This window comes from Etheostoma spectabile, chromosome 24 (assembly GCF_008692095.1).
Source record: "Etheostoma spectabile isolate EspeVRDwgs_2016 chromosome 24, UIUC_Espe_1.0, whole genome shotgun sequence".
Lineage (NCBI taxonomy): Eukaryota > Metazoa > Chordata > Actinopteri > Perciformes > Percidae > Etheostoma > Etheostoma spectabile.
In genome coordinates, this window is record NC_045756.1 from 3,110,814 (window position 1) to 3,136,747 (window position 25,934).

General features: G+C 39.8%; 1 protein-coding gene across 2 annotated transcripts in view; it reads left to right on the forward strand.

Moving 5' to 3' along the window:
• The first annotated feature begins 2,639 nt into the window (after positions 1–2,639).
• The window catches only part of abcc4 (ATP binding cassette subfamily C member 4 (PEL blood group)), a 26,962-nt gene continuing 3,667 nt past the window's right edge, over positions 2,640–25,934 (forward strand). Inside the window, exons 1-24 of one of the 2 annotated variants that reach the window (XM_032506113.1) lie at positions 2,640–2,908; positions 3,614–3,724; positions 6,120–6,240; positions 6,603–6,827; positions 7,228–7,317; positions 8,102–8,265; positions 9,271–9,396; positions 10,420–10,669; positions 13,123–13,230; positions 13,614–13,703; positions 13,871–14,062; positions 15,229–15,323; positions 16,427–16,513; positions 17,284–17,380; positions 17,951–18,142; positions 19,489–19,626; positions 20,995–21,032; positions 21,142–21,242; positions 21,337–21,483; positions 22,782–22,861; positions 23,962–24,112; positions 24,219–24,338; positions 24,438–24,548; positions 24,767–24,867. In XM_032506113.1, coding sequence (XP_032362004.1) covers positions 2,838–2,908; positions 3,614–3,724; positions 6,120–6,240; positions 6,603–6,827; positions 7,228–7,317; positions 8,102–8,265; positions 9,271–9,396; positions 10,420–10,669; positions 13,123–13,230; positions 13,614–13,703; positions 13,871–14,062; positions 15,229–15,323; positions 16,427–16,513; positions 17,284–17,380; positions 17,951–18,142; positions 19,489–19,626; positions 20,995–21,032; positions 21,142–21,242; positions 21,337–21,483; positions 22,782–22,861; positions 23,962–24,112; positions 24,219–24,338; positions 24,438–24,548; positions 24,767–24,867 — 3,006 coding nt within the window. In that variant the 5' untranslated portion in view covers positions 2,640–2,837. The remainder of the gene's footprint in view (positions 2,909–3,613; positions 3,725–6,119; positions 6,241–6,602; positions 6,828–7,227; positions 7,318–8,101; positions 8,266–9,270; positions 9,397–10,419; positions 10,670–13,122; positions 13,231–13,613; positions 13,704–13,870; positions 14,063–15,228; positions 15,324–16,426; positions 16,514–17,283; positions 17,381–17,950; positions 18,143–19,488; positions 19,627–20,994; positions 21,033–21,141; positions 21,243–21,336; positions 21,484–22,781; positions 22,862–23,961; positions 24,113–24,218; positions 24,339–24,437; positions 24,549–24,766; positions 24,868–25,934) is intronic. The other variant, XM_032506114.1, reaches the window with a different exon arrangement.

Consider the following 25,934-nt stretch of genomic DNA (forward strand, 5'->3'; position numbering starts at 1 on the left):
GTGGGTCACCCTTTTTTTATTACAAACAATGGTTAGATGTTAATCTCTGTGATAGAAAAGGATTGGGTTGTTTCCTGGGCAAATAATTACCCCAAACATTTCCACAGTGGCTGCCCCCATTGATCCTAATCCTACGTTAGTTTCTGGGGTCATAAAACACACAGTCAGCATTCTGTGAAAAATAAACCCAGGTGTTATATTGTTGGTAAACGAAGGTGAGGAGGTGCTGAGAACATTGTTACGTAACTCTCTAGATATTTGAAGCTGTGATGGGTTTCCATGTTCGCTGTTGCTAAGCAGTCACAGAGGGGACTCTTATCCTGTAAATCTTCTAATGCAAGGGAAGTCACTTAAACAGGCTGTTTGTTATCCGTGTTAACCTGTTGATAACATCCAAATGAGACCACAAATATGATAAGAGGATCTGGGAAATTACTAATTGTTAACGCAAGACATCAGCAGATATCTTTCTTGATAACAAACTTTAATAAAAAGAAATGTGATCATATATAAATCAAGAATAAAGTTTCTAGGACACTCATACATATCCACAGAATGAATTAATAATAACTTGGTAACGTTTCATTTAGCGCCATTATCAGGTCAAAATATTGATTTCTCTAATTATTTGGTTTATGTTAACATGCATATAAACTAAGATATTGAAAATAGTAAATATTATAGCTGCTAAATATCAGTATTTTAGCATTATTATTGATAGTTTGCTGATTTTTACACATGTGCCAAATTACAGCTTTAGAGAGTTGTTAGCATGATGATTGAATTACTCTTTTCACACAGTAATTATGACCGTTTATTCCATCCGAATCAAAACAATAAGACATGCTGCATATGTCTTTTTTGTGTGGATTTTCATTAAAATGAAACAAAGTGAGCACTTCTTCCTTAGTGCTCATTGAAGGGAGAAAACCTGGGAATATGTGAGGGGCAAAAGTAGGCCTATCAGACGCCTGGGAAAGAGTGTTGATCCCCTGCAGATGATTGTTGTAGGAGTTCAGCTGCTTGTAATAATCTCCTGCTGGCTTTTCTCTTTCAGCCCTTACCCCAGTCGGTGCTTGCTAAACATCAAGAGGAGGATAACACGTGCTGTGTGAGGGCCAGGGACACACCAGTCTGTTATCATTAGATTGTGGGAGTCAGGATAATAGTTTATCTTGTAAATGGATTTCCTCGTGACTGAACATTTCCTTGACCATTGTAATGGGAAAAGGAGGTTAAAGGGAGTTTAGTTCTGAGAGAAGAGGAGGGATGTGTTCTCTACTCTCTCCCAGCCAGCTCTTTTATTTCAGTGCAGGAAACACCTGCAGTGTGTCAAAGGGCATCTGTCATCCAGAGCCGGTTCTTTATTTATAGGATACCCACCATGTGTGTACACAACGTATTGTTGTATGTTTGTTTGAGGGACCATAAAAACAGTGAGAGACAGAGAGCAATCAAATTTAAAAATCTTAAAAGGGGAAATGGTATGCCGTTAGTTACCGCATGGCCAGAGATTCTGCCAAGTCATTCTGATAAGATTGCCACAGACCACACCCCCGACTGGAATTTTACTTGGACACCATTGAACTGATTAGTAGTATTGAACCTTTGAATTGGAAAACGGTGTCTCAAAAGCACATTTCTGAATGGCACTGGTGATTTTACAGTTTACCTAGTAAAAAAAAATGTTTTAGTTTCATAAACAATTTCAATTTTTAGTAAAAGTGTTTTATAGTTATGAGAACCTTCTCGTCCATGCAGCATAAAAAAAGAATGTGTCCAGAACATTTATATCCACAAAGTACACAAGGAACAGATTGTGTGAAATTTAATTAAGAGCTTATTGACCCAATGGAATAGTAAAGACACTTTCAAGAGGAACATGGAAAATATCATCTTCAAACATGTTGAATAAAAACATCTACAAAGAATGTTATGAAGACCAATAGCACGTGAAATGTCATTATTATAAGAGCCATGTGATACCATTAAATGTTCAGAACACGTATAAGAGTGTATAAACAAAATATAGAAATAAATATAGAGAAATGTAAACAATGTAGATAGATAGATCCTTTTATTAATCCTTTGCAGGAAATTACAGTGTCACAGCAGCTTCCAAACAGACATAACACCATACATTTACTCAGATATATATATATATATACAAATAATGTAATAAAAAAACATAGTATATAAATGGGAACCAAGAAAAAGCAATCCTAACCCTAGTAAAATAGTAGACAAAATGTCAAACCTGAATTACAAATCTATACTATACATACATATAGTTAATAGGAATGTGTCCAACATGCCTGCCTCTGTAATAGAGATATGTCCATATCACAGTTTACTTTTATATCTTCACAAGGCTTCCACATGATTGCATAAATTGTGACTGTTAATGTAACCCATACATCCATGATTTAACCCAATTTCGACAACAAATCCAGTTGTCTTAATTTTTCCCCAAAAAATAAAATGACCGGTAGGTTAAGTTGAATAATACAGTCAACCATATGCGCGGTCAATATTTTAAGCCAATCGTGTGAAAGCAGAGCAAAAAAAACAAAACCAATTGCGTGGGACGGTAATTGTTTTTCAGCCAATCAAAAGTCCCCGGGGCGGAACCATTCACAGTGCCTTATTCAATGTCTTTCTTTTATCGCTGCTATGCTAGCACCTAACCATAGCACCTAAGGCACCTTGCGGCCCCCGACGGCTACAGAATGTGATTTGTGTGTAGTAGTGTAAGGCAAAGTTACGCCACATAGCCTGAAGCAGCGTTATAGAAGTGGACAAGTTGAAAGGAAACTACGGCGTGACTGTGGGTTATCATGGAAAAAGTGAGCAAAAACAAGACTAACCCGGCAGCGACGGCGAGCATTTTGTCCAAAATATTTTTCTGGTAAGTCGACTAGACCAAACGCCACGAATGGTAACCGCTGTTAGTTAGCGTTGCCCTTAGCGGGGCTTTTTAAAAATGTTTCCCCGCGCGACAAGATTCATATGCAACACGTTTCTTCTCATAAACGTATAACTAACGTTAGGTAACTTTTAACTGAAAGCCAACCGAAACCAGAAGTGTTACTCTTGCTCGTTAAAATAAAATGGGACTGAGTGTTCCACGTTTTGACGTTTAGTGGAAAGAAAGTTGTTTCTTGTGTCACTTAAAAATTTGAAAGTTGGTCTGAAACACATCATGATGTAATTCCTTGCATGTTTATGTAATGATGGTTTCCTGTTAATCATCTGCGCTTCTCAACGTTACTTAAGTCCAACGGGAAAGTTGCTCATGTGTCACTTCCAACTGTCTATCAAATACACCGACAGCAGCGCTTGCTTTTGGCATCATGGACCTCTGATTAAAGCCGTTTAACCGTTATATTTTTTACCTCCACATCATATTATAGAATATCGGTTCACCACGCTTAAAGTCACACCATTTGCTCACATGAATACATCTGACAAGTGCATGTTATGGCTATTTATGCTCTAACACTACCATGTAGAGTGGATCATCTGAATAAAATCCTGAATGACACGCTGTGCTCATCTCTGTCAAACTCCATATTCTCCTCACTCCTGACTCCTCTGATCATTTCTGTGTCAGGTGGCTCAACCCTTTGTTTCGCACTGGACGCAAACGCAAACTGGAGGAAGATGACATGTACGAGGTGCTCACAGAGGACAGGTCGGAGAAACTGGGACAAGATCTGCAGAGGTATATAGTGCCAGATCTTTCAGCATGTGAATAACTACCACAATACACCATCTAAGTGGTGTTTACAATTGAATTGCAAGAGTCACATCATAGATATCTAACAAAACAAAATTACATTTTACAATTGCAATTTAGTTGCCCGAATTCATGGTATCAACAATTTCAAAAGTCTGGAACCAGATATCTTAGATTTAAGGTACTGCCACTTTAGTTTTAAATGCTCACAGTTGAAAGAAAGCTTAATTCATTGAGACATAACATCTCTAAATCAGTGTTTTAGATCTCAAATTGCAGCTATGATGAATCAACTTTAACTTAGAGATAACTCAAGGTCATGTTCACATGTCTTGTCATGTGTTTACATGTCTTGTCATGTGTTTACATGTCTTGTCATGTGTTTACATGTCTTGTCATAAGTACAATAAAATGCTTGTGCTCAGTAGGACTCTGAGAACTACTTGTGGTAGTTTAGTTGAGTCAACAACAGGTCAAAAGACGTTTAATCCCAGGGGAGAGATGTGCTTATAATTGAAAGGGGTTTTGACCCAACAGATCCTTTGGACACACAAGCATGTATTTATAAAAATCTTGAATTATCATTCTGACAAAACAAGCTGTTGCTGTAGATATTAAAGCCAATGTTAGAGGAGAGCAGTGCTCTAAAATTAAACAGACTGTCATGTTGTATGTATCAGGAAACAAATGATGTATTATTCTTAGTGGATATCTTGAATAGCTGTCGATAGTATGAGGTGCGCCTTCACCACAAATCCCTAAATGATGAGCTCCTTTCAATTCAGAGCACATCCTTGCTGTTGTTGGCAGAAGAGCCACTTTTATTTCTTAAAACCAAATTGACCAACACATTTATAAAGCAATGGATCACCTCAAATAAATTTGATATTATATATGTGAAGACATCAGTTATCTCACTGTTATTCTTAGATCCTCCTGAGCCTCTCAGTGCTGGCGGGTACGTTCCACCCAACCTCTACAGGGAACATACCTGGTTTGTTTGGATATATGATTCTCAAATGTCTTGTTTTTCTATAGCTAAAAGATATTCAGTTTACTGTCACAGAGGAGTGAAGAAACTAGAATATATTCACAGTTAAGAATGTGGAATCAAGAGAATTTTGACTTTTAAAAACATATCAAAAGTTAATAGTTTACGGATTAATCTTTGCTATTCTAATGTGCAGGCTGCTTACAGTAACAAACACAAACTTCCACACCAGACACTTTCTGCTCCTCTTCCAGACATTATCCAAAGTAAACTCCAAGGCTGCCAAAGACGCACTGGTTGGGTCCTCCAAATATAGGGAAAAGTAGGCTTTTTGGTCTCTCTTTATTATTTTTTTATTTAGTCTAGAAATGTGGACCACACCGGACCCAGTTTTTTAAATTTTACACACGGCTTTTGTTTACTTGGTTGTTTCATGTTCTGTTTTCTAGCAAGAAAACTGTAACGAACACTTGGTTGTTGTTTTTTTACAAGCAACACATTTTAGAATAAAGTTTTATTACTTTATTGCCTGTACTAAGTAAGTTATGTCTGCACTGTACCTATCCTCATGATTCTCCTCCTTGTGACTTGCGTTATAAAGTAATCGCAAATTCGTTTTGTAAGATTGAATGTGCTTGGATGCAAAAGAAACAATGTTTAAACAGCCATGATATATCAGGGCGCTGCCGGACACATTCCTGCTGTAGGGGTACTAGACTGGGTTAAAACCTGTTTGTGGCTGGACTGTGGATGGTCAGTGTGCTTAATTTTGGCTAAATTGTTAACAGGTATAGAGATACAGTGGTAGTGTCTAGAATGTGAATCCCCTGATACTAAATGTTCACCTGCAATTTTCTGTACTGGTCCCAGTCATTTTTGTTCCTAAGTTTATAAAGTAGCATATCACATGACATGGTTAAGCTATGTTTGAGACAAATACTGAAACAAAAATTATCCTGTGAGCAATTTGAATCCAGTGGCAAAATGTCGCCACACAACTGTTGATCTCCTCCTGTTTTTTAAGCATTTTAAAATAAATTTGCAAAATAACTGTAGTAGTTATCCCATCTCCCACAGTTTTACAAGACAGTTATCCTTTTTATTTTTATTGTTGTACTTCACCACTGCGACTAGCAGCCCTTCTCCTGTCATATTGCTTATTCTTACATCCATGGACTAATTTGCCTTATCTTCACAGGTCTTTAGTTGTAGTGAAAATGCAGATAAGTCATCCCAAGAAGTAAAAAGTCCCTGCAACTTTGGGTCTTTTTGATTATGCATAAATGATTTCGGCCTCCCATACGAGTCCTGACTCATCTTGATGCAAGGCTTGTCTTCTTATTACACAATGAAAAAAACATCAAATAACATAGCATCTTCATATGGCAGATGCTGGGATCATCAGATTCATACGGCTACGAAGGAGCTGCGGACACCTAGCCTTGCCAAAGGCATCATTAAATGCTACTGGAAACCATATGGAGTGCTGGGACTCTTTACCCTCATTGAAGTAAGTGTTTTAGGCTTTGGGAATTAGGTGAGAAGGGTGTGTTTAATTTTTGGCTCTCAAGTGGTTTTAGATAAGAAACTTAGTTTTCTGAAAGCAATTTAAATTAAATTTTACAGGCTTTAAAAAAAAGACAATATATAAAACTACATGTTCCTATGCTCAGCATTAATTATATTGGTGTGTCAGCTACAAATGTAACAAATATAAAAAAGTGTTGATTAAAAATTGGAGATCTATTCTCGGAAAGTGCCGCTCAACAGATTTTGATCAGAACATGCTGTGGTTTAATTGTTAATTTCAGACCCTTGTAAATCAGTCTGTCAGGGTGCTCACCCTTCTTCCTCTCCTTCCCTGCATATCAGGAGGTCATTAAAGTGGTCCAGCCGGTCATCTTGGGGAAGATGATTCAGTACTTTGAGAATTATGACCCAGATAACATGACAGCTCTGTACGACACTCTGGGCTATGCAGCTGGCTTGTCTATGTGCACCCTCAGCCTGGCCTTGACCCATCACCTCTACTTCTTCCACGTCCAGAGAACGGGCATGAAGATCAGAGTGGCCATGTGTCACATGATCTACAAAAAGGTTAGTAGGAGGACAACTTGCAAGACAAGATTTTTTGTCGTCATTTTAGGCCTTTTATTTGAGAGGATAGCGTAGACATGAAAGGGGAGAGAGAGGGGGAATGACCACAAATCAGAATTGAATCCATGGCCGCTGCAGCAACGACTGAGCCTCTGAACGTGGGACGCAAGCTCTACCAGCCTGGCCTACCAGAAAAAGCCCCTAAAAAACATTTTATACCTCTGCCCCTTATCCACATAATGTACAAGACTACCTGAGTTACTTAATGTGGTCATTGAGAAAAATTAAATGTGATCATTTGCAGATCTGTGTAGCATTTAGCACAGATGGAATGGACAGTGTTTGTAATATTTGAAATGTAATTGTTTGCGATTGATGTTCCTTCACTGTCTTTTCCTAGGCTCTGCGTCTCAGCAGTTCAGCCATGGGAAAAACCACCACAGGGCAGATTGTCAACCTCCTATCCAATGATGTCAACAAGTTTGATGATGTACGTGAAATTTAAGGTTTTTGGAGAGGAAAAAGTAGAATCCAACACTTTTTTTTGGATAATACACTTATAGTGAGTGTTTGGCTGCATTTACCTCAGCATTCTAGTGAGACATGAGCTGTATCTTCACCTCCACCTGCTGCCGCGTCCTTCACTTTCTCTGTGGCCCATGACCAAATCATTTTAGATATCCTACCACCTGGATGATGTAGATTCTTCATAGACAAAAAACTGGATCAAAAACAGATTGTAGTCTGGTGAGGAATGCATGTTTGACCCAATTTTGCAAGTAACCACTTGTAGCATTTGAGTTCTGGCATGATCATAGCTGCAGGGTAATTTGGTTTAATGGGTTTAACATATTTCATGTGTGTGGTTACAGTGTCTCACGACAGCACTGCCTCGAATGTATTCACCCAGAGAAACACAAATCTCTCCTAGCATGAGACTCGGTCTTGATTATGCTCTGAGGCTTTTGGCACCAAACCCACTTTGTCTCATTAGTGTGTCCAGTTTCGTTTTAATCAGTCGGTCAGAGCCTGCTGTGAACGGTTCCTTGGGGGCATTTTGTTTCATAGCATTGGGCTCCTAATTACACCATGTCATGCTCTCACGCTGGTTTGAATTGAAGTATTTTAAAAGTAACAGTTGAATGACTGTACCCCACCTGTTCAAACTGCCCAGTACTGAATGTTTGGAGTACACATGCGTCTTGATCACTGTGCGTTTTAGAATTAGTTTTTGATGGTGTTACAGCTCATTTATAGTAAGTTCCCTTGCACAGGTGACTATCTTCCTGCACTTTCTGTGGGTCGGGCCCCTCCAGGCTGCGGCGGTGGTAGGACTGTTGTGGGCGGAGATCGGCCCATCATGCTTAGCGGGGATGGTGATTCTCATGTTCCTGATGCCCACGCAAACCATGTTTGGAAGGCTCTTTTCTAAGTTCAGGTAAAACACACGCACTCTCAACATTATGCGGAACCCTTTGCAAATTTTCAATCAAACGTTGCAACCATGATTGATGATGATAATCATTTGATTATTTGGCTCTGTTGTGCAGTCTTGTGCAATTAAAGATAACTAAGAAGAGATTTGTCAGGTTTCACTGTGAACAGAGGTCTCTACCAAAACGAGCTGAAAACTCCCAGGAAACGGCTGCATGTCCTCTCTCCCTTCCCTAATTTCCTGTCTTTCTCCAGCTGCTTTATCAAACAATAAAAGCCACAAAAAATATTATCTTAATCAGATACCTTAAAAAAACAAATGAGCTTAGCGTATAATCTCAGACCTTTTAATGTTTGCATTTTTTAAATATGATGGCTACATGCATAATATCAAGACTGAGGCTGAGATGCGCGGCCTTTGGCAGAGAGATGACAGGATGATAAGCGACTCAACCGACTAAAACAAACCATCAAACACATTTGTGTATTGTGTGAAAGTTAAGAGATGCTAATTTAGATTGTCTTTCTGGCTGATAGCTGACCCTTATTAACAGTTATGACCAGTAGGCAATGAGTCCTAGTTGACCCGTCCGGGAGGCTCGTACAGCCGTTCCCCAGCCACGGACAGCTACAGCCACGATGTTGCGTGCATTGTCGTAGACACAAGCAGCCACCTTTCGTGGAACTGCTTGTGTTTCCACGCAACATGAAAGTCAAACTTCAATTCAAAAGTCATAAAGAGAAGAATGGACAGGTTGTCAAGTAATATGGTGTTTATAGGTATTTTATCACAATTTTCAAATCAGATTTCAACTGACTTAAAATAGCTCTAAGTAGAAGTAGCGTTTTGCTGTAATTGTAACGTAGAAAAATATGTTCCAAATTATAGGAATTAGTGTGTCCTGCAGTAGCATACAAACTCATTTTGAAAGTCGTCAACATTGTTTCTTTGTGTTAAACAATATATTTTTGCAGTATTTAATCTTACATTTTTTACTTTTCTGCACAGGAGTAAGACAGCTATTCTCACTGACGAAAGAATCCGCACAATGAACGAAGTGGTGTCTGGAATGAGGATCATTAAGATGTACGCCTGGGAGAAACCCTTCGCTGCTCTGGTCACTGAGGTCAGAAGGTAAAAAACATAAATGGAATCTTTCTTCAAGTTAAGGTTATTTTTAGATCAACCTTTAGGGAGGCACTGCCTCACAAATGAAACCTGTCTAATTTATAAAGTAGTCTTCTGTTAGTTTAGTGTTCAGAGAATATGTCATACTCCAATGTTACTTTCATAACTCACTGAATATTTACATTAAAATTTCACATTTATTGTTTATATTATGTTATAGTGGAAAACGACCAGTGATAGAACAACATCAACTGCATAAACTATATAATAATAATAATTAAGTAGAAAATAAAGTAAAGCACAGTTTTACTTCTGATTCCTAAATCAAAGGTACGGGAAATTCAAAATCAAATAAAAAAAAAAACGTGTTGCTAAATACTACTATAGGTAATAATTATGTTTGTGCTCTTTCCTCTTACACTGTACGCCCAGCCCCGCCATTCTCATGCATCATAGAGGGAGAGACAGACACCGGTCCACACTGCTGACATTTGCTTACATGTACAGCACTGTATATTTTGTTAAGGAGGAGAGGAAAACCTGTAATTGTTCCAAGTGTGGACATAGAAGAGAAATGTGAACCATGACCTATTTTTATTTTATAGAAATGCCGCACACTCACAACACAGTTTTAATACACAAGGCTTACGTAGCACATTGGTGTTAAGTGGACAGTAATAATTGGCTTCATGATTAAAGGAAGTTTTTGTATCATACACTCCAGTCCATTGCATGTCGGCTCAAAACCATGGCCAAAAAACGTGGCTGCAGCAAACTTAACATTCTTTTATTTACAATGTAACAAAAACAACTACACGCCTAAATAATGCTGTATAGTAAGTCAGTATCATCCCTAATTGATGTAATCTGGATCAAAAGTTTCATTCAAAGATTAATGTGAATTCTGAGTAGAGTCATGTGCTTCTGATAGATTCTACCATTCGCCTCTACCATCCATTCATAATGCTTGGTAAAAGTGATGCTTTATGCCAGTACATGTGATAGTTAGAACTCTCTGTGTCCTCTTAGGAAGGAGATCTCCAAGATCATGAACAGCTCCTACCTACGAGGCCTTAACATGGCCTCCTTCTACTGTGCCAGCAAGATCATCCTCTTCGTCACTTTCACCCTCTATGTCCTCCTGGGAAATACCATCACGGCCAGCCGTGTATTTGTTACAGTCTCGCTGTACACTTCTGTGCGACTCACCGTCACGCTCTTCTTCCCAAGTGCCATCGAGAAGCTGTTTGAGAGCCGCGTTAGCGTCCGCAGGATTCAGGTACGCTGCTTTAATATTCTGATTTTAGTTCCTAAAATTAAACGTGTGGTTTAGTATTGAAATTTACCCTTTTAAGATGGATGCAATAGCCCACCACCCATAATGCATATTATGTTAAAAATGTGATGCATTTTTTACTGGAGGGTGAAAAATACAAGTCAACAGACATGGCTCTTGGACTTCAGATTGGCCTCGCACAGCGTCAGTTGTTGTTTAAGGTTAGGGCAGCACGATACAAGAAGAATATGTGATAGGCAATAATGTTGTTGAATATCTCATTACGTGACGAACCTATAACGAACAAACCTATATTAAAGTGTACTCTGTTCTGACTTTTTTGCTGCTTTCAGTATTGTGCTAAAATACAACAAATTGCTTGTTAAATTTATAACAAATGAAAGTAAATACTGAACAAATTAAAAAATGAATTTAATATAAAAGGCACCACTAAAAAAGAATGGCATTTACATTATAAAGTGCAGTTTTCTACTGATATTTTGTTTCATCTAACACAAAAAGTCTGAGTGTCTTTCGCGATATGTCTCAGCCTTTCCACAATGTGTATAGTTGATATTGCGATGACAGTAAAAGATTGATACAGGTCATCGACTTCTATTTTAAATTAAACACTTACTATTTGTCATAGACAACTTTAATTTGATAAACTTGTGTGAGTTAGCATAGTCTTTAAGGTCTTGTCTGGTCTTACTTTCAGGAAAGCAGTCAGATATTCGGAGATAAACTACTACGCTGTTCTGGCTGCATCTGGTTCTTTTGCTGATATCACAGTTCAGGCTGCTTATCTCTTATCGTTGTAACTCTCACATGCATTGTTTTGAAGGTCCAGCTCTGTAAAGCCACTATCTCTCTCCTTTTTATTTTTCTCATAAAGATATGGTTAGCTTGAAATTTAATTTTTAACCTGCTAAACCGGCAGTTATGAAACACTACACAATGATTTACCCGACCACTGTGGCAAAAGACTCCACTTAAAACATACCTTGATCGCTTACATGGCATTTAATACTAGTGAGGACTATTGTAGAAAAGGCTCCAAAGGTACAAGTTAGTGTCGGAAGACTCAAGTGGTGTTCTGGCTTATGGCTCAATGGCGTTTCTCCGGCCCACTGATAGACATGGTGGAGTTCATCTGTTATTCCTGTTTGCTCGTTACAGAGTCGCTCCAAAGTGATTTCCCTCTTAACCCTGATAAGAACTCTGTGCCGCCCTTACTAATGGAAAGCTCTCAGAGGTAAAAGAGAGGGAGCTTACCAACATACCCCACAAGTCTACCTTCTATGGGGTCACTGCAGTTGCATCAAGTCAACCTACTTCAGACCTGAGCCAGTCCAACTCTTGGAAGGAACTCCATGGGGCGGCCAACTCAAATGATCAACCTACAGCTGAAGACTACAGACAGGCTGAGCGGTTGATACATAAGAGGGCTCATAGGAATGGTTTCCAGCAGGAGTACATCCTACTAAAAGCTGCTAAGCAAGTCAATAAGGAACAGTTGACTTAATATGCTGTCTCCAGAGCTGGATGACAATGGAGAGCTCATCAGTGTTGGAGGACAATTCCGTCGAGGCAAAGACCTAGAATGGACAGCTCTTCATCCAGTCATCCTAGATCCAGTTCATGGAGTAACTCCGCTTCTGATCCAAGACTTGACTGCCACTTCTTCCACCTAGGCCGAGAGCAGGTGTTTGCTGAGCTTTGATGCCCCTATCTGTATCCTTGTGTCCCCAGAGAGTCAGTTCCATACATGGAGAAGCAGCGTTAGTTTTTATGCACCACATATCTGGAACAAACTCCTAGAAAACTCCAGGTCTGCTGCAACTCTGTTCTTTTAAATCAAGACTGAAGACTTTTCTTTTTTATGTTGCCTTCTTTTAAGTAATTGTTCAGTTTTACACTGAACTGTAGTGTTATACTTGCATTTCATATGATTTATTCTATTTTAGCTGTTTTTGTAATCGTTTTAACTGCTCTTAAATGTGTTATGGAAAGCGATTTGAATTGCCTTGAAGCAGCTGAAATGTGCTCTACAAATAAAGCTGCCTTGTCTTTCCAATTATATTATGTAGTCATGTCGGTACTTGGTTGACGAGTACTCAAATGTAATTACTTGTACGTGGTCTGAAAACTCATCGGTGCTTCCATAATAGAAACCACACATAAACAGACTGGAACATTTGTATACTTGTTTTTGAAAGTGGAAGAATTAAACCGCATATAAACCATTTCAATTTATTCAATTTTTTTGTAAGATTTGGCCTTAGGTGGCGCTCAGGCTAACACACGGGTGAACCTAGTGACAAACACTGTACTACTGCCCATACTAAGCAAATGCCAATTGGCTCCACTAAAGCAATAGTGGAAGGGATTTTACTGATATACATTTTGACAATGTTTTTTTTTTGTGTTTTTTTTGTTTGTTTTTTATGTTGTAGGAGTTCTTAATGCTGGATGAGATCACAAAAGGCCCGGCTGCACTGCCACAGGATGAGAAGAAAGACGCTTTCTTGGAGATCAAGGACCTAGTCTGCTACTGGGACAAGGTCAGATATCTTGTGCTCACTGGTATAAACACCAGGAATGCCCTGAGCCAGTACACTAGATTGAGCAAATCCAAGAATTTTCTATAACATTTTATCACCCACTTGCTCCTACAACATTAGCACTCTGTAGAACCTCCACAGACTGCTAATATGACAAAATGACATACATATTAGTCTTGCATTGCCAGACCTAACGTTACCTCCACACTGCTGCTGCTGCTGCTGCTGTGAAGGGTCTGGCTAGTCCACACGATCAATCAAAATTGTCTTGAGCAGCACTATGCGCCGGATGGAGCAACGGTGCCTCTGCAAAATAGCCTCAGGGAGGAAAAAGAAAAACTGATTCATGTTGTAATGTGTAAATATATTTTTTACCCCTGCAGAGTCTGGATGCTCCATCTCTGCAGAACGTCTCCTTCACTCTGAACTGCAGTCAGCTGTTGGCTGTAATTGGACCAGTGGGAGCTGGAAAGGTCAGATATCTCATGTCATCATTTTGACGCCAGGAGGCAGCTAGAATTGTGACTTGTAGCAGCCAGTCACTGCTTAGCTGGAATAGTTCAGGTAGTTTGTGTAAATCTTTTCTCAACTGATCGGTAGCTTATGTCTTACCTTTCTTTGTGTCTGTATGTCCATTCAGTCATCCCTGTTGAGTACCATCCTGCGAGAGCTTCCCCATGAAAAGGGGGTGCTAAAAGTCAAAGGTCAGCTGACCTATGCTGCCCAGCAGCCCTGTGTGTTCCCCGGAACCATTCGCAGTAACATCTTGTTTGGGAGAGAGCTCGACACCCAGAAGTATGAGAGAGTCATTCGAGCCTGTGCTCTAAAGAGGGTGAGAGGGATTTCAGTTATTACTTAAGATTACATGGAAAAGTCAAGACAAGAGGCTAACACAAATAATCTATTTTTTAATCACAACAAATTGGACACGAGGAAGGATTACGGCAAGTAAAATCTGTTAAAGTGTCCATAAGGGTTTAAGACTTGGTTCACATTTTTTTCAAGTCAACCTTTTAATAAATAACATACATTTTTTTAAGCTGTGCACATGAGTTTGAACCCAACCGAAGTCTTTGACAATATCCTCATTTAGGATCCTAGTGGCCTGAGCGTAGAAGCTCCTCCTGAGCCTTTTGGTGCTTCTGCCCAACCTCAACAGGAAGAAAAGCCTGTTACCCGGGTGGTTTGAAATATTAATTATCTGAAAGAGAAGAGAAGGGCACTGCATAGTGTACGTTTTGCCAAACAAACCACTCTTTGACCTGCCAATAGGAGGTTAGCTGTGTCCACTAAATGAGTTACTGTGTTAGTTGTTTGGATCAAATGGTTTGGGAGTGGCTTAAAGATCTACAGTGGTAGAATTATTCTCAGTTCCCTCTTATATTTTATAAAAGAAAGCATTATTGGGAAAGTGAAACATGCAATTTCTCTACATGTTCAGACATGTAAGAATGACATCACCAAGGCGCAGCCCTGATAGTTCCTGACTTTCTACCTTGTAACTGTGTAAGGCAGGTTGTATAGGTTGATGCAAGGTTGGACAACACAGCTGTGTCTGTTCCTGAGTCAAGTGATATTTTCTCTGGTATCCATGTAAAGATCAAGTAAAGCATTGTTAATGTCTTGTTTCTCATAGTATTTTAACTTTTGTTTCATTTCTGAATTGAATATTGTGTGCAGTGAGTACAGTAGGCAGGCTAGAGGGCAAAAAGAGTCTTGTTGTCCATGCTACCTCAGAGATCACTGTATAGGGGCGCCCTGCTGGCCTACAGCTTTAGAGTACTGACCATGTGGTTTATGCATCTTTGATTAATGCTCTCTTTCTGACTCCCCTCATTTTCTGTCACCTCTCCTTTGATCGTGTCCCAGTGGGAAGTGAACACATCACATTTTACACACCTTTGTGAATATATGTAATCAAAAATCAGTGTGGTCACTTCTGTGGTTGGGTGTTTGTGATTTCCACGTTGTTTACTCTACACTGTTATGTTTGTGCAGGACATAGAGCTGCTCCCAGATGGAGACCTGACAATAATCGGGGACAGAGGAGCCACACTCAGCGGGGGACAGAAAGCTCGTGTCAACCTTGCCAGGTCAAAGGACATCCAAATTATTATAACAAAGAAACCAGATGGCTTTTACTGTATATGATTAGACAAATTGTCACTCCTAGAAAAGCATGTTATTAAAGAAGACTTGATACAGTAAACACATTTAATTTAAGAATATATTACTAAAGAATGTGAGACACACTGTAAACCAAGTTGTGATCAAAAGTTTAGGTAAAGCACAAGCACTTTTATTTAACATCAAATGGGGTATTGTTGTCACTCAGGTAGTGAAAAGAGAAGCTTTGCATTTGCTGGCTAAAAGTGGGTGGAGAGAGCTGGTGGGTTAGAGGACCTCCATCCTGGTTCGGGTGGCTCAAAATCACTTTAATTTCCCACAGCCTCCTGTCTGTCAGGCTGCCTATTGAGAACTCTTTTTTTTTTTTTAAAGTGACCAAAATCATTTTTAATTGAAAATAAGCATATACACAGTTGTGTTCAAAATAACAGCAGTCATACATCACTAACCTCATAAGTCATTTTTGTGGGTAGAAGTGGTATTTTTACATGACAAATAATTTACTAGTAAGAGCCATAGAAAAACAGACCCAGCATGCTGCTTATTCTGTGTAATTGAATCTGTTATTAAAAGGGGCATGTTTAAAATGATAGCAGTGTTGTGTTCAATTAGTGAGCTGATTGAGTCTGAAGAAACAGGTGTCAATTAGGAAGGAAGGAAGCAAACATTGTGCATGGTGGTTATAGTGCATTTCACACTGAAATACCCAGCAAAATGGGGAGTTCAAGACATTGCCCTGACAAACAGTGGACTTTAATTAAGAAGTTGATTTGAGAGGGGAAAACATAAACAAGTGCAAAAAATTATAGACTGCTCAGCCAAAAGGATTTCAAATGCCTTGAAATTGCCTCCAAAGGAATAAATGGTCAACTACCATTTGAATGGGTTGAAGAATAGCCAAAATGAATGACACTGAATGACAACTGACATGTTGCAATCCAAGGGACTAGAAAATTTGACCTTGTCTTTGAAGGCAACGAGCATGAAAACCAGCAACTAAAACTTTCCACATGGCGTAGAAGCTACATGCTGTCTGACGGTAGGTGCTAACAAAATGCTGTGTTCTCAGGGCTGTGTATCAGGATGCAGACATCTACCTGCTGGATGACCCTTTGAGTGCTGTGGATGCTGAGGTTGGAAGACACCTGTTTGAACAGTGAGTGATCTTAAAGTTGCATGGAGTGTTTCAGGTACAAATTCTCCCTCATGACCCATCCAGTTTCTCAAATCTGTGTGATTGTATCCCCGTCATACATCCACATGCTCTCATATGCACATATTAGAACAGCATGTTAAGGTCTCACAGCTCAGGGTGGGTTTGTAATCGAAGACAAACTGTTCTTCTGCTCAGTGGTTGAACGCTAGACAGGTCTGTTAAGGTCTCATATGCTGTTACACAACAGCATGGGAGATTTATTTGATCTACCAAACAGGAAGGTACTGGCGTGTTCCTGGAGAGCTTCAAAGCTGAAGCGGAAAGCCTTCAGCGTTAAATCTTAGCAGCGGAAAGTTCCTGTAAATAGAGGGCTGGGAAGGTATCTGCATTGTTATATAATGTAGCTTTTTCCCCTAAGTTTTCTCCCCTATATAGTTTATACTGAGTGATAAATATCTCCTCCATGAGTTGATTTATGTCGTTATTTGGACCATGTTGCTTTGCTGCAAAGTGCATCTTAAAGGTGTTTCAGTGTTTTGAAAGGCCAGAACTAAGGCTGAGGCAGGAAGAGGTGCGGTGCTGCTAGTGTCAGGCAGACAATTGAAGTTGGCCCCACTCTTCCTGTTTGAATTTTCCGCTTGGATAATACAATTCCGCTTATAGTAACAAAACAAAAATTAGGAACACTCAGTAAATGTAGTTTAATCCTAACAGACTGCTGCGTTCATAGTAAAACCTGACACAATATTTACTGTATGTCCATGTATTAGGTGTATCTGTGGCCTGCTGAAGAACAAGCCTCGTATCCTGGTCACTCACCAGCTGCAGTACCTGCAAGTAGCCGACCAGATTGTTGTCCTCAAGGAGGTTGGTGCCTGTACAGAATGAAACACTCCAACACTGGGCCTCATGTAAAAAACTCTTGTGGACTTACAGTATGTGTTTAAGCGAAATTATGGCATTCCTCCATTGTTAATTATGTCTACGCTACAAATCAAGTCATTGAGCCATCGTATGAGTCAAACAGTTTGGCTTTATCTAAAAGATCATAAAATGCTAATGTGAAAGAATATGGTGATTTAAGATTCTCTTTGGTGTATGAGTGTGATGTGCATCATGGCTGCCATTTTACTGTATTGACAGTTTATACAAATTAATTTAATTAAGAATTACAGTCACCCTACTTGGTATGTTTGTAAAAGAGCAAAATCAGACAAAATGATGCAACATCATTAACATTACAGCCTGCTGAGGTCACTAGCAGCTTTGAGACTGTTAGTGTATTTAGAGCTCAGCACCAGCATCTTTGTGTAATAGAATGTATTAACCATAACCTTGTTAAAGTGTGTTTATACATGGTGAGATAGTGTTTATGCGTTGGCAGCGGTATGGTAAACACCGTCGCAGCGTAGCCTAACTTGTGTCTGCACATGTCAGGGTCACATGGTGACAAAGGGGACGTATACAGAGCTGCAGCGGTCTGGAGTGGACTTCACGTCTCTGTTGAAGGAGGAGGAAGAGAAACAGCCCCCTCCAGGCATTGTCGCCAGGAGCAGAACTCTGTCCCAGAACTCTATGATCTCACAGACCTCATCTGTGCCCTCGATCAAAGATGGAGACCAGCTACCGGTTTGTATACAATTTCCCTTTAGGTTTGTTTAACACGAAAACGGCAAGTGTCAAAAGATTGAACTTGTTGCCTTAATTTTTCCAGAGTAGGGGAGTGCTAATCAATTTGTAATGGCTTGTAGTTGTTTTAGAATATTTAGAATTTCAACTTTCCTATAACGGCCCATATTCAAACTCTGCCCCGTTGATTTCTCGCAAAAAAATCCAAAAGTGAATTTAGTGATAAAATAGCAGACAAAATTGTAAAAAGGTGCAGCTTTAATGGCAAACTCTCGATCTAGATTCTGGAATTGATTGCTTTTTGGATGCGAACACTGAATTTTAACATTTTTCAGCTGAATTTGGCATTTTGAATTTGAGCAAGTTGAAAATAGATTAGTAATTTTTAGAAAAGTAAGAAATTTTAAACATTGTATTTTGCATCTGAATTTTGTATATGGAATTTTTAACGTACAATGATTGTACGTCATTTATTCTGAATGTATGAACTTAAGGAAAAATAAGGTGAAAATTGAGTTACAAATTTGAAGAGATTCAGAGCCAAAAAAATTCAGATACATAATGTCAATGCATAAATACTCAGTGCTACAAATTAAATAGTTTTTTTAAATTTGAAAATCTGAAACGGGTTTACTTCATTCTTAGCGCCAACCAAGATGGTTGTTTTAGGTTTAAAGAAATGCAAATGAGCCAGAGCGAGTTTGCCACGTTCCACAATGTTGCTTTTTGTGTTTTTTATCTGGGTTAAATCAGGACCTGGCTCAGATGGTCAAAACATAGAGGGCGACAACACCATGTTAAATGTTTAGCAATGGATTAGTAAATCAAATTGGACCAAAAAGAAACCTCAGCACACTGGGCCCAGGTGTGCTGAGTTGCTCTAATTAGTGATCTGAAAACAGGAGGCACAGTTTAGAAACAAACCTACACAGGGGCACGCCAGTTTGTACTTGTGAACAAATTGTTGTTCTGCCTGGTGGGTGAGCATTAAACGCTTGAGACAATTCGGGCACTGCAGCATTTGTCTTGACCAAAAATAAGATTCAATTAATATTTCTCTCTTTTACCGGTATGTTTAACATACATGCCTAATTTTATGCTACACATAACTTGCAAAATTACAGCCACACCCATGCGATAAATGAGAATATTTCCTTAGACATGCCAGTTGTTGTTTTTTTTGCATTTTATGTTTTGCTCTCCACCCAGCTGCATCATGTCTGTTACAATTTTATATATATTGTTTAATAGTCATTCCTAATAGTGTCAGTTGGTCCTGCTTTAAACTTTCTGTGTGGTTTATAATCCATCAAACTGTGCACTGTGGTTATGTTTGTCCTTCACAGGCAGAGCAGGTGCAGACAGTACCAGAGGAGAGTCGGGCTGAGGGAACCATTGGAGTGAGTCTGTATGTCAAATACCTGAGAGCTGGAGCCAGCATTGTTGTTCTGCTGGTTGGCATAGTGGTCAGCATTCTGGCGCAGGTACGCAGCTCGCAGAGCTATTTTAATTTTGGTTTTCCAATCTGTTAGTTGATATCAGCTGCAATCAAGAGCGGAGTGGCCAAGCATACAATCTTTTCGGCGGCCCTCCTCTATTTCTCCCTTGAGCAAATGTGTCAAGCCAGGTAAAGCCAAGATGGGAAGGCCACAGTGCAGCTGGATACTCTACAAAAAAAAATTCAAAATAAAACACCCAGGTTTTGGCCGTCTTGACCTCTCAGCTGTGTCTAGAGCGAGACAGGTGATCAGGCATGCAGAAAGACACAGACAGTCAGGGGCCATTCACATTGTACGCGCAAGAGGCTGCACTACGAAACCCGTTATTGTCAATCGCTTGCGTGTCCAAAAACTGGCCTGAGCAAGAAGTGCGAGCAGCATTTTTCCACTTAGCCGCTCTTGCGCATGCCACAATTAAAGTTTACCTTGGTTCAAGTGTATTCCAGAGAATGAATGAACTTAGGCTCATAGCTTAACTTTATTATACCCAACTGCAGTGACTGCAGACCTCTTACGTGTGTAAACATGCAATGACCCATAGTGTTAAAATGAAACATTTTATTTAGAAATGAAAACCATTCATAACCCATCCGTGAAATCGTAGGCCTGACTCTTTGCTCCCTGTTGAGCCAAAATTACCCCTGGAACTGGTCCCAGTGAAAGCGGAGCTCCTTCACCAGCTGGAATTTTTGCAACTGCTCTCTGGACCTGAGGGTCTCGTGCACCCAAACCCTTCTTGCTGCTGCCTTCCTCCGTATACCTTCACAACCAGGGCAAGTACCAAGGCTCTTGTGGTTCAAAGACAGAAACATCTTCACCACCAAATGGCTACTGGAATCGCTTTGTATCCTACAGTGTACACAATGTCACTGTACTACACGTCTGATGTAAACACCGGACGCAGACGTCACGTAAATGTAGAAAGTCTTGCCTAATTTGCACTGAGCCTGGCGGCAAGCACACATGCAATGTGAATGGAGCAATATACAGCGGCAGTGACACACACACACACACACACACACACACACACACACACACACACACACACACACACACACACACACACACACACACACACACACACACACGGAGGGAAGAGGGAGAGCTGCTCTCTGTGATTGCTTTGTGATGGAGAAAAGTATCTGGTATGCACAGAAACAAATCTGTTTCCCAGCCCCTTGAGGAAATGTAAATTTCACTTTTCACATGTTAGCTCAGTGAATATTGTGAAGAAAAAAGTTTGTGTCCTCTTCACATATAGTATAAATCATTGAATGTACATAAAGAATTAGCCATCTCCTCTTGAGATTTAGACAAAACACTAACCCATTGCCCATTCTTTTAATTGTCTAGGTAGCATACATCATGCAGGACTGGTGGCTGGCTCACTGGTAAGAATGAAAATCATTGAAAAGAACAAATACACGTATCCCCGATATTGGTATGTTCCTCTGAGGTCTATGCTTTTGTTTGACTTAATTTTTGTAACATTTTGATCAGGGCTGACAAGCAAGATAAGCTGACTAACAGCACCATCATCCAAAACGGGCGAAACATCACTGCAGAGCTGAACACAGATTTCTACCTGGGTGTTTTTGGAGGTAATCTGACAACACATGTTGTCATATAAAGCTGCACTGTATGTGTTGTATTTCAGTAGTTTAAAGGAAAACATTCTGCTGCTTGTTTTTACAGGTTTGACTGCAGCTGTCATCTTTTTTGGCTTCATCAGGAATATTGTTCTGTTCAGCGTATTGGTGAAGTCTGCGCAGTCTCTGCACAACCGCATGTTCAACTCCATACTCAAAACCCCTGTGCATTTCTTTGACGTCAACCCTATTGGTAAGCAAAATATTAAACATTACCTCAAATACTAAGCATATATCTATAGTATTTTGGGCATTAGTTGAATCATTGCATATTGACTTCAAGGTACAATATGTAATATTTCTCTATCTAAAAACGACTATACCTATGTACCCACTAACCCCATAATCGGCATATAAATGCAGTGGTGCTCATAAGTTTATCAACCCATGCTAAAGTTGACTATAAGAGGAATAAAAAAAATAATAATCTTTTGGAAATTTAGCTTAATGCCTTAATTAAACAAATTTGGAAAAATCTAACCTTTAAGGACACCAATTTCTTTTTTTGTGTGAATGATGTATTGTACATAAATGTTCTTCCTTAAAATACAGGGAGCATAAGTATACACACTCCTGTTAAATTCCCATAGAGCCAGGCAGATTTTTATTAACAGCCAGTTGTTTAATGGATCCAGGATACTATGCATCCTGATAAAGTTCCTTTGGCCTTTTGGAATTGCAATAGCCCCCCCCCCCCCCCCCCCCCATCATCATCATCGTCACATACCCTTCACCATACCTAGAGATTGGCACGGGATACTTTCCATAAAATCATCTCTCAATGCAAATCAAACCAGCTAATAGGCTAACTGAAATAAAACCACGCCAATCTCTAGGTATGGTCAATCTTTAGCCTGCCTCTATGGGAATTTAACGGGGGGGTGTTCTTATGCCCCCTGTATTTTAAGGAAGAACATTTATTTATGATACATTATTTATTCACAAAGAAAATTGGTGTCCTTAAAAGGTTGGATTTTTCATTTTTTTTTTTTTTTTTTTAAATTAAGTCATTATGATAAATTTTCAAAACAAGATTTTTTTTTTTTTTTAGTCAACTTTAGCATGGGTTCGTAAACTTATGAGCACCTATGTGTTTTCAGTTGTGTACACAGGCTATCCTAAATGTTTCCAACAATGTTTAAATGCAGATAAATCAATATAATATATTTCAATGACATGGCCGTTTGGTTTGGTCGCCCGTCAGTGGCGTCATGTAACCTTTGCCCCCTCTAGTTACTCTATCGTCAAAACATGGGAACCCAGATGATACGTTTCAGTCATTTTAGATCATACAATGTCAGAGGGGAATTATACTCAGTAACTGTAGCTTTCCACTTGACAGCTTCCTCAAAGACGTATTGGAGCAGTACCAAATTGTGTGAGGGGAAATCTCATTACTAAAAAAGCTGTGATGGCACCTAAACCTACACTAAACTGCAAATGATTCCTTCAAGAATATAAACTGGAAAACTCTCTCCTGTCTCACCTCAGGAAGAGTCTTGAACAGGTTTTCAAAGGATATTGGCCAGCTGGATTCTATGTTGCCGTGGACTTTTGCTGACTTCATTCAGGTAAGGAGAGATCTCACAGTAATGACAGCTCATGAGAACCTGTATGCTAAAGGCGCTGACACACCAACCCCATAATCGGCAGTCAGTCTGGCGAGGTCGGTGACTTGAGTCTGTTCGGTGTGTTCAGTCGGCCTTCATGTTGGCCGATTTGACACGTTGAATCGGAAGGTGGGCAGTCAGACTCAATGGCCATTCTGATTGGTGGAGTGCTAACTTGAAAATGACTAGTGGGACAAGCGTGACGAACGCCTCTCAAAATCTGACAAATCTTTTTAAACTGACCTTTGTCGATCGGAAATAAAGATTCTGCAACTATGTGGTTTATTTCTTGCTTCAAATGTTTTCAGAAACACAATTCAGTAAACTATTTTTGTAAAATACAAGCTCGTATTTATGGACGCCGTAATGGTCGTATAGAGAAGCCAGACCCACGTGATGCGTTTTTTTCATTTTTTGTTTTAATTTTTTGGGCGACAATACAGATTAGCACCACCTGCTGTCTGATCAGTCCGACTGCCTTTTGTTGCTGTGAGCACCCACGACTTGGGTACGTGAAGCAACTGTCATGGCAGGTGTATTGCTCAGGACCCAAGGAAACGCAGGGGGAAGTTGATGAGATGAGCGGTTCTCAAGAAAGCTGCGAGCAGCAATACTCCAGGCCAAACAGTCTGCCCATTCTAAACAGGCATGTTTTGAACGCACACTGCACTGATGTCTCCTTTTCAAAAGAAGTGTGGCATTTTAATTTTCCATACAAGTCATGTCTGAATAAAGCTGCAAGGCACACTTTTGGGGCTGACATCTATCCTTGAAGCAGTGGTAAACATTCCATGTCTGAAATGGAAAACCAAACCAAAAAAGATCAGCTGAATCTTTTCAGCCTGTTATTGCAGCAAGAGTATTCTGCACAGTATTCAATGCTATTGTAATTGTTACTATGAGTTAATACCATCACTAGCTTTGACTTTGTCCTGTTTCTCAGCTGGGAGGTCAGATGTGTGCGCTCTAAACGTCATTGATTAGTCAGCTGAAATCCACATCAAACCGTAATCAAGCAGACTTCAGAATTTAAGTAATTTTTGTGGTTTTTCTCTGAGCAGGTGTTCCTGCAGATTGTCGGGACGATTGCTGTGTCAGTGTCGGTGATCCCCTGGATCCTCATCCCTGTTATCCCCCTCCTCCTCGTCTTCCTCTTCCTACGTCGCTACTTCCTGCAGACCTCCAGAAACATCAAACGCCTCGAGGCCACAAGTGAGTCTCAAAATGCTATCTATATCATGTACAGTATGAGGGCTGGGCACTTTTGTGTGAAACTTATTGATCAAGGGGCAACAACCATTTTTCATCTTTCCCGCAGCTCGGAGTCCAGTATTCTCCCACCTGTCGTCATCTCTTCAGGGTCTATGGACTATTCGAGCCTTTGGAGCCGAGGAGAGGTTCCAGCAAGCCTTTGATGCCCATCAGGACCTGCACTCAGGTTCTCCTCAGCACTATTACATTCACTGTTCATTAATATGAAGCATTTGGGAGCTATGTTAGTCCTGGGTCAGTAACATTATTTTTTTTCCCCAAACAGCGGCCTGGTTTCTGTTCCTGACCACCTCCCGCTGGTTCGCTGTCCGTCTTGACGGTCTCTGCGCCATCTTTGTTACTGTCGCCACCTTTGGCTGCCTGCTGCTAAGAGACCGTAAGGAAGGTTCCCAATCTTTGAGCATCTGGTTAGCTCACCTGGTAGAGCGTGCGCCCATATATACTTTTTCCTGCGGCCTTTGCTGAATGTCATCCCCCCCCCCCCTTCATATCTAAGGCTGTCCTAAAATGCTCCAAAAATCTTAAAAATAAATAAAATCCCATGTATCTTCCATTTCAATGAAGTATGACCTGTCTTTTTCCTGGTCCTGTTAGAGCTGGACGCTGGTTCCGTTGGTCTGGCTCTGACTTACTCTGTTACACTGATGGGCATGTTCCAGTGGGGCGTCAGGCAGAGTACAGAACTGGAGAACATGGTAAGATATTCATTCTTTTTTTTTTTTTTTTTTTTTTTTTTTTTTTTTTTTTTTTTTTTTTTCTTTTTTTTTTTCTTTTTTTTTTACTTGTATTCAAAGCTAATACATAAGATTTATTTAGTTTACTTTGCTATCCAGATGTCATTACAACTTTTAACTTCAAGCCTCATCTCCAGTTAGTAACCGCGATGGCAACAATAGAAACCAAAGGTGCAATTATTTATTATATAATTATATAATAAATTTATTAAACATGTTAAAAAAAAGAAAAATACAAATACAGCTTATAAGCAATAAAAAACTATCAACAGATATGCAACTCAAAGGATATTGTTCATGTTTAAAAGGGTAGAAAGAAGTGAAGAATTTTTAATAGTCCTACCTCTTACTTTTCATTGTCCGTGATATAAATTCAAATTGCATCCATAAGTCGGCTTGTACAGATCAGCTTTTACAGTCAAAACACAGGTGACCACGAACATTTTGAGCCATTCCAAATAACGTTTTCAAAGATGAGAGCCACCTCAAACCAGCTGGCGGCCATCTCTGGTCATCCCGCTGCCCAGACTCCGGCAATAGACTTGTTGCGTCTGTTTTCGTAATCGCCATCCACAACTGCTAATGACTTATCAGTGTCTTAAAGGGTTGTCCAATTACATAGGGGAAGATTTCCACCACTACCCCTTAACATAACACTGTCCCAATGGGGAAGTCAAAAAGCGAGGGCCACTCAAAATCAAGGGGTAAGGTTAAAAGGAACAAACTATGTAAATACCTCAAAGCCTCGCTGTGAAACTGTTCTATTCCTGCTTCAGCTTCCAAACCGTGGTCAGGAAGCATAGGGAGCCTTCAGTTTGCCTCCAGGGCTGAAGTTGGGTCTTGATGAGCTGCAGCATTTATTCATGGTCATCTAAAACCTATGCTGCTCATTTACTACCACTTCTTCTCCGATCAGCCAACAGCTGTCTGCGCTAGGGCTGCGCAGTATAGTGTTTTGTTAGTCATGTTACTGGTAACACACAAACGCATTGTGAAAGGCTGTGACATCTCGAAAGAAAAGGTTTTTT